The sequence below is a fragment of the Microcaecilia unicolor genome, chromosome 4 (assembly GCF_901765095.1).
Source record: "Microcaecilia unicolor chromosome 4, aMicUni1.1, whole genome shotgun sequence".
In the NCBI taxonomy this organism is placed as follows: domain Eukaryota; kingdom Metazoa; phylum Chordata; class Amphibia; order Gymnophiona; family Siphonopidae; genus Microcaecilia; species Microcaecilia unicolor.
Genome location: NC_044034.1, coordinates 9710840 through 9725051, shown reverse-complemented (window position 1 = coordinate 9725051; position 14212 = coordinate 9710840). Strand labels below are relative to the sequence as shown.

The 14212-nt window shown below is 43.8% G+C and overlaps 1 protein-coding gene across 1 annotated transcript in view; it reads left to right on the top strand.

Moving 5' to 3' along the window:
* Positions 1-14212, top strand: part of LOC115468315 (E3 ubiquitin-protein ligase TRIM39-like) — a 57472-nt gene that overhangs the window by 5760 nt on the left and 37500 nt on the right. Inside the window, exons 3-4 of the mRNA XM_030199958.1 lie at positions 8303-8533; positions 10584-10606. Coding sequence (XP_030055818.1) covers positions 8303-8533; positions 10584-10606 — 254 coding nt within the window. The remainder of the gene's footprint in view (positions 1-8302; positions 8534-10583; positions 10607-14212) is intronic.

Sequence of the window (14212 nt, the reverse complement as noted above, 5' to 3'; positions counted from 1 at the left end):
GGGAATTGGGAATAACTTCCCCTTACTGCCCCAGTTGTCACCAACCCCCTCCCATCCAAAAATCAAACAAAAAAAAACTTCTTTGCCAGCCTCTATGCCAACCTCAAATGTGATACCCAGCTCCCTGACAGCAGTATACAAGTCCCTGGAGCAGTTTTTAATCGGTGCAGTGCACTTCTGGCAGGCAGACCCAGGTCCATCCCCTCCCCCCACACCTGTTACACTTGTGGTGGTAAGTGTTGAGCCCTCCAAACCCCCCCAAAACCCACTTTACCCACATATAGGTGCTCCCCTTCACCCATAAGGGCTATGGTAATGGTATAGAGTTGTGGGGAGTGGGTTTTGGGGGGATTTGGGGGGCCCAGCACCCAAGGGAAGGGAGATGTGCACCTGGGAGCAATTTGGATATTTTTTAACAATTTGTAGAAGTGCCCCCTATGTTGCCCGGTTGGTGTCCAGGCATGTCAGGGGGACCAGTGCACTACAAATGCTGGCTCCTCCCATGGCCAAATGCCATGGATTTAGCCGGGGTTGAGATGGCCACTTTTCTCTTCCATTATCGCTGAAAAACAAAAGCGGCCATCTCAAACCCGGCTAAATCCAAGGCATTTGGCCTGTTCCAACCGTATTATCGAAACAAAAGATGGTCGGCCATCTTTTTCGATAATACGGTTCCTGCCAGCTGTTGCGGCACCGCCAAAATAGATTGCCGGCAATCTATTTCGCCGGCGCCGTTTGATTATTCCCCTCAACGTTACTATGTAGTTGTGCAAACCTTTTAGCACAGCTAATGCTCGAGACACCCATAGGAATATAATAAAATTAGAGGGATTTGGCTGATAACATCTTTTAGTTTTCTGCTCTTACTCTATAAGGCTTAGGTTTGTCCTAAAATCATTAAATAAATGACATTAAGTGCACCCCATAGTGTTACAAGAAATGATTTATCTTGGGGGAAAGAGCTCTAGAGCACTCGCTACTGTTTATAATTTAAGAGCAGGCGCTGTATTTATAAGTTTTAGGATATTAATTTCTCCACCAATCACCAAAGGTGATAATTGCAATAAATTAAATAAATTAAGTATATATAAAAGATACCATATACTCAGAACACAAAGAGACCGTGTTTTTAGCTTCAAAAAGGTTGATTTAATATACAATTGCACACGAGAGGTAGGTTTTAAGAGATCTTTACAGATAATCTGTGCTTAAGTAAGGTAAAGTAGAGTAGCAGGTCTAGATCAAAAGTTATAACTTACAAAGCAGTCTGTTGCAAAGCATTTTGTGGTCCATTGAAGAGCCATGAGGCAGGTGGACTGCAGATCAGGAGCAAGGCATCTGGATTGGTGCTGAAGAGAGAATCTCCTGGAGGGAGAGTCTTGAAGAGAGAAGAGAGTCTGCTTCTTGGGGAAACAGCTTTTGCTTTTATATCTTGCAAGCTGCAGGAGGATATGATCACAGAGTCCCAGCACCTGCTTCCTGGTTTGCACTGGATAACTTGCAAGGCATTATGGTTATTGTAGTCTGTTCACATGATCTGCATTATAGGTCTCTCCTTTCTGCAGATGTCCTGGCGTCCATTTGTCTGATAGCTGATGGGAGGGGCAGGTATACCTTTGACAAGCAAATGTCTTGTTTATGGTTTCCCCTCTGAAGTCTTTGTTATCAATAGCTGGAGTTATGCCTTTTCCAGACTATCTGTCTGCTGGTGGAGATGTCTATGTGATTCTTCAAGTATCCACCTTAGTCATGCTTTTGTTCAGTCTTTTTAGGTGGGAGGGCAGAGAGAGTTTTATTTCTCTTTGAAGCACAGTATCCTTTTGTCTCTTAAATGTCTTTGTCCTACTTCCAGAAATTCCCAAGGAAAAGGGGAAAGAAGGTACATCTTTTAAAAGCTGCGTTTTTATATTGATAAAATAATTCTGACAATTGGCTTATACCATAACAATAGTTGTACCTCTCTCTTGGTACCAGTTCATAGAATTGCCCCAAAGTGCTTTCATCACATCATAGCTGAGGTAATCCGCTCGGTGAACTGTGACATTATAGTAAGGACTGATCTGGTGACACTCACTGACTGTTACATGTACATTTCTGCTCATTCAGGGATGGGTCTGTCCTGATGCCTTTTAACTGAGTTCCAGGATACAGATTTCAATCTTAAATAACTCCTTTGATGTGGAAGCTCATTTTCATCTAATATAATCATGTGTAACCTGCAACATTTGATGGGATTTTGAGAGCTCCAGGATAGAGTTGCGGATTCTGGATCCTCTGGTGTCACAAAGCTTAGCGAACCTCACATGTCACCTAGATAGGATTCTAGATAGTGCTGGGGAGGAGTCGGCTGTCTTGGTACATGTGAGTACCAATGACATAGGAAGATGTGGGAGAGAGGTTCTGGAAGCCAAATTTAGGCTTTTAGGTAGAAATTTCAAACCCAGATCCAGATTTGTTAGGAACTGGGCAACATTCTGGGGAAGGGGGAAGCCTATTCCGAAAGGATGGGCTCCACTTTAACCAGGGTGGGACCAGGCTGCTGGCATTTAAAAAGGAGATAGAGCAGCTTTTAAACTAGAAATGGGGGAAGGCCGACAGTTGCTCAAAAGCGCACGGTTCGGGATAAGGTATCTTTCAAAGATATCACCAAAACAGGGAAAATAGAGTATCCTGATAGTGAGGTTGCAAAAGAGACCGTAGTAGATCAGGTGTCCTTAAATAAAAATCAGACAAAAGATTGCAAATTAATATTGTCAAGTACTGAGCATGATGTAAATAGGAACAACAAACATACTTTGAAATGTCTATATGTGAATGCCAGAAGCCTAAGAAATAAGGAGAGAGTTAGAATATATTGCACTAAATGAAAAATTAGATATAATAGGCATCTCTGAGACCTGGTGGAAGGAGGATAACCATTGGGACACTGTCGTACCGGGGTACAAATTATATCGTAGTGATAGGGTGGATTGAATTGGTGGATGGGTAGCATTGTATATTAAGGAGATCCTTGAATCAAATAGAATGAAAATTCTGCAGGAAACAAAACACATGATAGAATCCCTATTATTGAAATTCTATGTGTAAAAGGGAAAAGGATAGTGATAGGAGTGTACTACCTTCCACCTGGTCAGGATGAACAGATGGATGCAGAAATGTTAAAGGAAATTAGGGACGCTAACAAACTGGGCAACACAATAATAATGGGTGATTTCAATTACCCCGATATTGACTGGGTAAATGTAACATCGGGACACGCTAGGGAGGTAAAATCAAGGACAGCTTTATGGAGCAGCTGCCAACGAGAGAAGGAAAATTCTAGACCTAGTCCTTAGTAGAGTGCATGATCTGGTGCGGGAGGTAATGGTGCTGGGGCCGCTTGATAACAGTGATCATAATATGATCGGATTTGATATTAGCCTTGAAGTAAGTATACATAGGAAATCAAATACGTTAGTGTTTAACTTTAAAAAAGGAGACTATGATAAAATGAGAAGAAAGGTGAAAAAAAAACTTAGAGGAGTGGCTGCGAGGGTCAAAAATTTACATCAGGTGTGGATAATGTTCAAAAACACCACCCTGAAAGCCCAGGCCAAATATATTCCGCGTATTAAAAAAGGAGGACAAGGGTGAGCCGGTTGATATTAAATGAGGCATATTTTCAAAGCACTTTGGGAGGCTAAGTTCCATATGTTTCTATGGAACTTTGGGAGGCTAAGTGCTTTGAAAATAAGCCTCATTGTGTATCTAGATTTTCAGAAGGCGTTTGATAAAGTCCCTCTTGAACGACTGCAGAGGAAATTAGAGGGACATGGGATCGGAGGTAATGTCTTACTGTGGATTACAAACTGGTTGAAAGATAGTATTTATTTATTTGTAGCATTTATACCCCGCTCTTTCCCGCTCGATAGCAGGTTCAGTGCGGCTTACAAAGTATGGTACATAGTATCACAGAGATAATACAAAGTATGGTACAAAGTATCATAGAGATAACACAGTTATATAGAGTGGGACAAAATTATGAGATGTGGGGAAAGGATTGGAGTGTGGGTATTGTTTGTGGTGTGGGTTAGGTTCGAGACTTTGTAGGGTCATTTGGGTAGGCTTGTTTGAAGAGGTAAGTCATCAGTAGCTCTCGGAAGGGTAGGTGTTCGCTGGTATTTTGGATATGTCGAGGTATGGTGTTTCAGAGTTGGCTGCCTATAACAGAGAAATAGGATGCTTAGTAGGTTTTGTATTTGAGGCCTTTACAGTTGGGGAGATGAAGATTGAGATATGTTCGAGAAGATTTGGACCGATTCCTGGTTTGAAGATCGATCAAGTTGGACATGAAGCTTGGAGATTCGCCATTGAGAATCTTGTGGATCATAATGTGGGCTTTGAAGTATATTCATTCCTTGATAGGGAGCCAATGTAGCTTTTCTCGAAGTGGTGTTGCACTTTCGAATCGTGATTTGCCAAAAATGAGTCTTGCTGCTGTGTTTTGGGCGGTTTGGAGTTTTTTCATGATTTGGGCTTTGCAACCGATGAAGAGTAGGATTAAAAGGTCAATATTCACAATGGAGAAGGGTAGTTAGTGGGGTCTCTTAGGGATCTGTGCTGGGACCTCTGCTTTTTAACATATTCATAAATGACCTAGAGATGGGGGTAACTAGTGAGGTAATCAAATTTGCCGATGACACAAAGTTATTCAAAGTCGTCAAATCACGGGAAGATTGTGAAAAACTACAAGAGGACCTTACGAGACTGGGAGACTGGGCGTTTAAATAGCAGATGACGTTTAATGTGAACAAGTGCAAAGTGATGCATGTGGGAAAGAGGAACCCAAACTATAACTACATCATGCAAGGTTTATTTATTTATTTATTTATTGCACTTGTATCCCACATTTTCCCACCTATTTGCAGCCTCAATGTGGCTTACAAAGATCTGTTATTGTTCAGCATTGGGAGTCACGTACCAAGAAAGGGATCTAGGTGTCATCATTGATGATACGTTGAAACCTTTTGCTCAATGTACTGCTGCGGCTAGAAAAGCAAATAGAATGTTGGGTATCATTAGGAAAGGGATTGAAAAGAAAAATAAGGATATAATTCTGCCACTGTATCGCTCCATGGTGCGACCGCACCTCGAGTATTATGTTTAATTCTGGTCGCCGCACCTCAAAAAAGATATAGTGGAATTGGAAAAGGTGCAGAGAAGGGCATCAAAGATGATACAGGGGATGGGATGACTTCCCTATGAGGAAAGGCTGAAGAGGCTGGGGCTCTTCAGCTTGGAGAAAAGGTGGCTGAGGGGAGCTACGATAGAGGTCTATAAAATAATGAGTGGAATGGAACGGGTCGATGTGGCACGTCTGTTTACGCTTTCCTAAAATACTAGGACAAGGGGGCATGCGATGAACCTGCACTGTGGTAAATTTAAAACGATTCGGAGGAAATTTTCTTCACTCAACGCGTAGTTAAACTCTGGAATTCGCTGCCGGAGAAAGTGGTTAAGGCGGTTAACTTAGCGGACTTCAAAAAAAGGTTAGACGGCTTCCTGGAGGAAAAGGCTATAGAATGTTATTGAATGGACGAGGGAATAATACACTATTTCTAGGATGGGCGGGACAAACTGCTTGTTCTTTTGGCCACTGTCAGTGACAGGGTGCTGGGCTCGATGGACCCTTGGTCTGTCCCAGCATGGCGATGCTTATGTACTTATGTACTTAAGACCAAACGACAGCCGGCATGGTTAAAAAGTGAGGTGAAGGAAGCTATTAGAGCTAAAAGAAAATCCTTCAGAAAATGAAAGAAGGAACCGAATGAAAATAATAAGAAACAGCATAAGGAATGTCAAGTCAAATGCAAAGCGCTGATAAGGAAGGCTAAGAGGGACTTTGATAGCGTTGGAGGCAAAAACAGATAGTAAATAATTTTTTAGGTATATTAAAAGCAGGAAGCCTGCAAAAGAATCTGTTGGACCGCTAGATGACCGAGCAGTAAAAGGGGCGATCAGGGAAGACAAAGCCGTAGCGGAGAGATTAAATGGATTCTTTGCTTCGGTCTTCATTGAGGAAGATTTGGGTGGGATACCGGTGCCGGAAATGGTATTCGAAGCTGACGAGTCGGAGAAACTTAATGAATTCTCTGTAAACCTGGAGGATGTAATGGGGTAGTTTTACAAACTGCAGAGTAGCAAATCTCTTGGTCCGGATGGTATTCATCTCAGAGTACTGATAGAACTGAAAAATGAGCTTGCAGAGCTATTGTTAGTAATATGTAATTTATCCTTAAAATCAAGCGTGGTACCGGAAGATTGGAGGGTGGCCAATGTAACGCCGAATTTTAAAAAAGGTTCCAGAGGAGATCAGGGAAATTATAAACCGGTGAGTCTGACGTCGGTGTCGGGCAAAATGGTAGAGACTATTATTAAGAACAAAATTACAGAGCATATTCAAAAGCATGGATTAATGAGACAAAGTCAACATGGATTTAGTGAAGGAAAATCTTGCCTCACCAATCTACTACATTTCTTTGAAGTGGTGATCAAACATGTGGATAAAGGTGAGCCGGTTGATATTGTGTATCTGGATTTTCAGAAGGCGTTTGCAAAGTACCTCATGAAAGACTCCAGAGGAAATTGGAGAGTCATGGGATAGGAGGTAGTGTTCTATTGTGGATTTAAAGCTGGTTAAAAGATAGAAAACAGAGAGTAGGGTTAAATGGTCAGTATTCTCAGTGGAGAAGGGTAGTTAGTGGGGGTTCCCCAGGAGTCTGTGCTGGGGCCGCTGCTTTTTAACATATTTATAAATGACCTAGAGATGGGAGTAGCTAGTGAGGTAATTAAATTTGCTGATGACACAAAGTTATTCAAAGTCGTTAAATCGCGGGAAGATTGTGAAAATTACAAGAGGACCTTACGAGATTGGGAGACTAGGCATCTAAATGGCAGATGACGTTTAATGTGAGCAAGTGCAAAGTGATGTATGTGGGAAAGAGGAACCTGAATTACAGCTACGTCATGCAAGGTTCCATGTTAGGAGTCACAGACCAAGAAAGGGATCTAGGTGTCGTCGTTGATGATACGTTGAAACCTTCTGCTCAGTGTTCTGCTGCGGCTAAGAAAGCAAATAGAATGTTAGCTATTATTAGGAAAGGAATGGAAAACAAAAATGAGGATGTTATATTGCCTTTGTATCGTTCCATGTTCGTTAACATTACTACTACTACTACTACTTAGTATTTCTATAGCGCTACAAGGCATACGCAGCGCTGCACAAACATAGAAGAAAGACAGTCCCTGCTCAAAGAGCTGACAATCTGGTCTGGTCTGTGACCACTTACTTTGTTGGGGTTTTTTTAAGTTTTTCAAAGCTTTATTGAAAATAGAGTCAAATTTAACAGTAGTAAGCAGAAAATGAAGAGACCCTTTTACTAAGCTGCATTGGTGGCCCGGGCGGTAATTTCATTTTTTGCGCGTGTCTGTTACAAACGTCAGAAAATAATTTAAAATTTTCCGGCGCACGGCGGAAACCAGGTGGTAATCATCATTCTACATAATTTTTATTTTACCCCACGTCCATTTTCAGCCGTTTTTTACAGGCTTGCTGAAAAATGGATCTGCTCATGCCCAAAACACGAGCCTACACCAGTGCAGGCCATTTTTCGATGCGCCTTAGTAAAAGGGCCCCTAAGTCTTAAAGATTTAACAGCCCTTCATCCCCTCCCTCCCTCCCACCACCCCCTCCCCCCCAACTGTGACCTCTTGTTTTAAAAGTGCTCGCAGTGCTGTCGTTGAAGAACCACCACTCAACAAAATGTTCAAAAGGGCAGGGCAAGATTGTGGGGGAGGAACGAGAAGGAAGCTGGGGCTAGATACTAGAAGGAGAATGAGAAGAATGAGATGCTAATGAACACAGAGGAAGGGAGAGAATGGGGAGATGCAGGGAGTAGATGATGGGGAAGTGTGAAATGGAGGCTGCTTGTGGTAAGGGGTAAGAGCAGGAGAGGACGGAGACCCCTCTTCTGCTCACTTAGAAACAATATGGGGACAACAGTGGTACCGGGATGAGTACAGTTCACATGAGGAGAGAGGCAGAGGGAGTTTGTGGGTAGGGGGTGGAGGAGATACGCTTCTGAGTATGGTGAGAGAGGAAGGCTGGGAAAAGAGTGGGTGGTGAGTGGAGGAAAGCTGTGCTGGAGTCACCACTGTTAAAGGAGGGAGTGCTGTACCAGAGCCACCACTAAGAGGAGGGCAATGGAGTGAGTGCAACAAAATCACTCTAGTGTTACTGAGAATTATCTCTCGTTTAATCCAGAGTGAGACACAGATCAAACGACAGAAAGTGGAGTCTGAGTTTGAGGAGTTACAACAGTTTCTGAATAAGGAGAAGCAGATCCTTCTCTCGAGACTGGAGGAGGAAGAGAAGAAGATTCTTCAGAGAATCAGGGAACATGAGACCCAGCTAGAAGAACAAAGTTCTTCCCTCATGCAGCTGATCTCTGAGATAGAGGAGAAGATTCAGCAGCCAGCCACCGAGTTACTGAAGGTGAGATTAGCAAATATACAGTATTTCTTTTTTTTAATATATTTGTTTATTGGTTTTCCAAAAATAAACAACCTCTACTGATACAAGCTTCTGGTGAAATTATTACATCAACTACATACAAACAATGAAGATCATACAGCTCAGATGCTCATTTCCTTTCCACTTCAATTCTTCCCCCCTCCCCCCCCCCCCCCCCCCCCCCCCCCCCCCGGGTGTACATCATCCTGCCTCATCCCACTCCTTTCCATTGTTCATACGCATCCCATATTTTTTGAAACTTTTGAATTTGACCTTTTCGCAATGCCATCAATTTTGACATTTGATACAGGTGATGTAGCCTGCCCATCACCACCTGCATGGCTGGGGTCTCCTGCTGCTTCCAAGCCCGAGCGAGCGCCAATTTCGCTGCTCCGAAGACATGGATGACCAGCTTATGACTATGTATGGGGCTCTTTCTAGGTCTTACATGCAGAAGACAATTCTCTGCCGTTTTCGGATAGCTAATCTCAGTCATTTCCTTCACCCTGTCCAGAATCTCCGTCCAGTACTTTTGAACCTTTGGGCATTCCCACCATATATGCCAAAATGTGCCTTTCCCTCCACAGTCCCTCCAGCAATTTGTCGACATTTGTGGGCAGAACTTCTGTAGTCTAACTGTGGTATAATACCACCAGTATAAGATCTTATACCCATTCTCTGCCAAAGGCTGGGCAATGGAGGGCTTCAATAGGTGTCTATAGCTATGTGTCCACCACTCTTCCGTATAGTTACCCTGGAGTTCCTCCTCCCATTTTCTAGTATAAAAACCCTGTGGGGACGAGAGCAGAAGCAGAGCTCTATATATCCTTGTTATACCACCCCTACCCCCTCCTTGTCTCATTGCCTTTTCCACCTCCGTTCTGCCAACTCCAATTCATCCCTAGCTCTTTTGAGTATATAATTTCTGAGACAATTATAATAAACTAAGTCCCTCTCCTCCAATCCATACTCATCTTGCAGTTCCTCAAATGACCGCATTTCCCCATTGACCCAAATTTGCCCCAGTTGATAAAGACCCCTCTTAGCCCAGATCTGAAATATCTTCTCCTCCCTCCCCAAGCAAATATATTTCTAAGGAGGTTACAGTTCTTCCAGGAGGAATCAGGGAATTCAAGTAGCAGATCGAAATATCTTACATAAGGGCTGATTTTTCTGCCATCAGCTGCACTTACCAAATCAGAGCTTTTAAAATAATTTCATGGGGCTTAAATGGCCAAATCCTCCTGCTCTGAAGAAGGTGTAAATTGTTGTATGTGTTCTACACATGTACACACAAGTCATATGTTTTTAATTATCAATATTTGACTCACTGAGTGAAAAGATACCAAACGTGGGTTACAAATAACAGAGATAAAGGCTATAAAAGTTTGGAAGGGTAAATTGGGCAACTTTCATTTTTGAAGGTTTTGTGTACTGTAGGGTCAGTAGAGAGGGATTATGCAACTTTTTCACAACGTTGATGTTTTTCATGTTCTACAACCTAAAAACTGTGGGTAAACATTTCTCATTTTTTAAAGATGTAGTTAGTCCATTCCTGAGGCAGAAATTTTGCAAGATTATACAGTTGATTTCCCTCTGTCCTCTCCCAGTGGGTCACATACGCACACATCACAACCTCCATCTCCACTCTCCCAAACCAGGCCCTTGAGAATTTCTACATGCAGATCATGGATCACAGCCACTAAGGAGGTTTCAGTACTGTTCCCCATCCAAAAGTCTGATTGATTGGCATGAAGGACCTGTGTTTTATCTAAATACTTGAAAAGTTCCCCAAGTATCAATTACAACTTAGGAGATAAATGGTAGGTTTGAAACAGGCTGATACACTTGTTTCCATAATGAGTTTGGGTGTTTCTTATAGATTTTTGGATGCTGATCATAGAAATGGCATCAAAATTTTGTAGCTGTTTTGTGATTGAGCAGAGCTGTGAGTAGAGTATCCTAATGTATAATGTGTTCTCATAAACTGTGAAATCTAACTAGAAATATTCTCTGTCTCATTTCCCTTTAGGATGTGAAGGATGCCCTGAGCAGGTACACGTTAGTTTTCTGTCATTTTCTATGTGGCTGGATGGATTTTGAGTGAGAAAGAAGAGAATTAATTGATTGGTGAAAGGGAGAGGAGTAGCCTAATGGTTAGTGTAGTGGGCTTTGATCCTGGCAACCTGGGTTCGAGTCCCACTGCAGCTCCTTGTGACCTTGGGCAAATCACTTAACCCTCCATTGCCCCAGGTACAAAAAAACTCTGAATGTGAGCCCCCTAGGGACAGAGAAAGTACCTGTATATAATGTGTACAGTGCTGCGTATGTCTAGAAGTGCTATAGAAATGATTATTAGTAGATGTGGAATTGAGAATGGGAGAAAGAGAGGTGGGATTAAGTGAGGAGAGGGAGAACTAAAGTTTAGAGGAAGTACTGAGAAATGGAGGGGAAGAGATGGAGGATGAGGAGGAGAATTACAGATCTATCTTCCCTTCCCTCTGACTCTCCCTTTTTCATCCCTTTACTGACAGAACTTCTCTCCCACCAACCTCCCTGTCCTCACCCATTTGGCCCTCCGTGAATCCTCTGTTCATTCCCCACCAAACTTCACCCTGTGAATCTCCTTTCCACCTCTACTCTCCCAGTTGTGTTGCCCCTCAACCCTAGTGAGAAGGAGTTGCTGGTGATGGTCTCTGCTCTGACGCTGTCTATAACAAAGTAATTCTATCAAAATGTGTATATATTTCTTTGAAGGGTGAATAAACATGTGGCATAAACCTATTTTTAGACGTTTTTCTATTAAGTCCATCAGAAGTGCGTCCAAACCTCAAGGGGTGTGTTAGGGGCGTGTTCAGACGGGGACTTATGCGTTCTTAAGACTTAACGTTTTTCAGTCATAATGGAACAAAACAAAAACATCCAGGTCTAAAACTTAGAAGTTTTGAGCTAGACCTGTTTTTATAACGAATAAGGCACAAAAAGGTGCCCTAAATACCCAGATGACCACTGGAGGGAATCAGAGATGTCCTCCCCTAATTCCCCCAGTGGTCACTAACCCCCTCCCACCCCCTCCCAAATTATGATGAAAAACATACTTGCCAGTCTCTATTCCAGCCTCAGATGTTATACTCAGGTCCATTAGAACAGCATGCAGGTCCCTGGAGTAGTCTAGTGGTGGGTGCAGGCTCCTACCTCCCCCTACCTGTTACACTTCTGGACGAAACTGTAAGCCCTCCAAATCTCACCAGAATCCCACATATAGGTGCCCCCTTCACCCGTAAGAGCTGTGGTAGTGGTGTACAGTTGGGGGTGGTGGGTTTTGGGGGGGCTCAGCAGACAAGGTAAGGGACCAATGGTGAGATGTGTACCTGAGAGCCAGTGGTGCACCGAAGGCGAGGCGGTGGGGGCGGTCTGCCCTGTCGTCTCCGCAATTTCCCTGCTCCCTCTGTCCCGGAACAGGTTACTTACCTACAATGACACCCAGATCTTTTTCTTGAGCGCTGACCCCCAAGATGGACCCTAGCATCAAGTAACTATGATTCGGATTATTCTTTCCAATTAGCATCACTTAGCATTCGTCCACATTAAATTTCATCTGCCATTTGGACGCCCAGTCTTCCAATTTCCTCAGATATTTCACAGTCCACACGTGTTTTAACAACCTTGAATAGTTTTGTATCATTTGCTAATTTGATCACCTGACTTGTCATTCTGATTTCCATATATGTTAAATAGTACCGGTCACTGTTCACCCTCCTCCGTTGAGAGAAATGACTATTCATCCCTACCCTCTGTTTTCTGTCCAATAACCAATTCCTAATCTACACTGGTTAAAAGATAGAAAACACCCAGCTAATAAAGTCCACCTTCTACATTATCCTGCCTAACACCTCCCCTTCTCTCTTCCTTTACCCAATCTTTGTATACTACTAATTTCATCTGATATCCTGGTATGACCATGTCATAACGAAACTCTGTAAGCCACATTGAGCCTGGGAAAGAAAGCCAGCAGATCAATATCACAACAAAATGATTTTATTGAAGATACCGTGTATGAACAAATCGCTCGACACAGGCCGTGTTTCGCCCACCTAGGGCTGTGTCAGGGGCTACAATGAACAAATCTAATATAATAAAACGCACCCTCAACGTTCTGAGGACAACGTTCTGAAGCCATCTGACGTCACTCCCAGGCTGAAGGGTTCGTGGATTCATGGTGTGAAGCCTTCAAGCCAGCCAGCCGTCTCTGCCCCGCCCTCGCGTCAAACGTCATGACGTCGAGGGCGGAAAAAAAAACCCAAACAAATCCGGCAGCGAAGCGTCAGGGAAGGAGGCGGCACTCCCGATGTCTAGCCTTCCCTTCGCTGTGTTCCGCCTTCTGACGTCAAGGATGACGTCAAAAGAAGGCGGAACACAGCGAAGGGAAAGCTAGACGTTGGGAGCGCCGCCTCCTTCCCTGACGCTTCGCTGCCGGAACCACCACGGAGGTAAATTTAAAAAGAAGGAAAAAAAAAAAAGGGATGTTGGGGGGACAGAAGAGGGTGGCCAGTAAAGTAGAACAATGGGAGCGGGAGGGCAGGGGAGAAACGACAGCATGGATGCGAAGGGGGGGGGCATGGATGCGAAGGGGGGGGAGAAGAGGGCGGGCCAGGCTGGGACATGGGAGAGAGAGGAGCATGGATGCAAGGGGGGGTCATGGAAGGGAGAGAGGGGACTTGCTGGAAAAGGATGAATGGAGGCGGCAGGGGACAGAGGAGCATGGATGGGCATGGATTGGGAGGGCAGGGCTCAGGGAGAGAGGGGAATTGCTGGAAAGGGATGAATGGAGGGGGCAGGGGACAGAGGAGCATGGATGGGCATGGATTGGGAGGGCAGGGCTCAGGGAGAGAGGGGAATTGCTGGATAGGGATGAATGGAGGGGACAGATGGGCATGGATGGATATGGATTGCAGGGCAGGGCTGAGGGAGAGAGGGGAATTGCTGGATAGGGATGAATGGAGGGGACAGGTGACAGAGGAGCATGGATGGGCATGGATTGGGAGGGCAGGGCTCAGGGAGAGAGGGGAATTGCTGGAAAAGAATGAATGGAGGGGGCAGGGGACAGATGGGCATGGATTGGGAGGGCAGAGCTCACACTCTCTCTCTCATATACAATGTCTTTCTGACTCTCACTCTCACACACTCTGTCTCACACTGTATCACATTCACTCTCTATGTGCCACACAGTCACTCACACACTCGCTTGGTCTCATACACTCACTCTCACAGAGAATCTGTGTCTCACACACACTCTCTCTCTCTCGCCCACACACACACACTCTCTCTCACACTGTGTCTCACATACACACTTGCACACACTCTCATTCTCACACACACACACTCACACCCAGACTCACTCTCTCTCACACACTCACACTTTCACTCTGACTCTCACTCTCACATACACTCTCCCAAACATACACACTCCGAGGAAAACCTTGCTAGCGCCCGTTTCATTTGTGTCAGAAACGGGCCTTTTTTACTAGTATATAATAATTATCATAGATCCTAATAAATAAAATATAACACACATATGAGCATAATATATCAAATATATAAATTGACAAAAAACAAATAATAAAATATGGAATATTACTAAGTATACATAGAGAGTATACT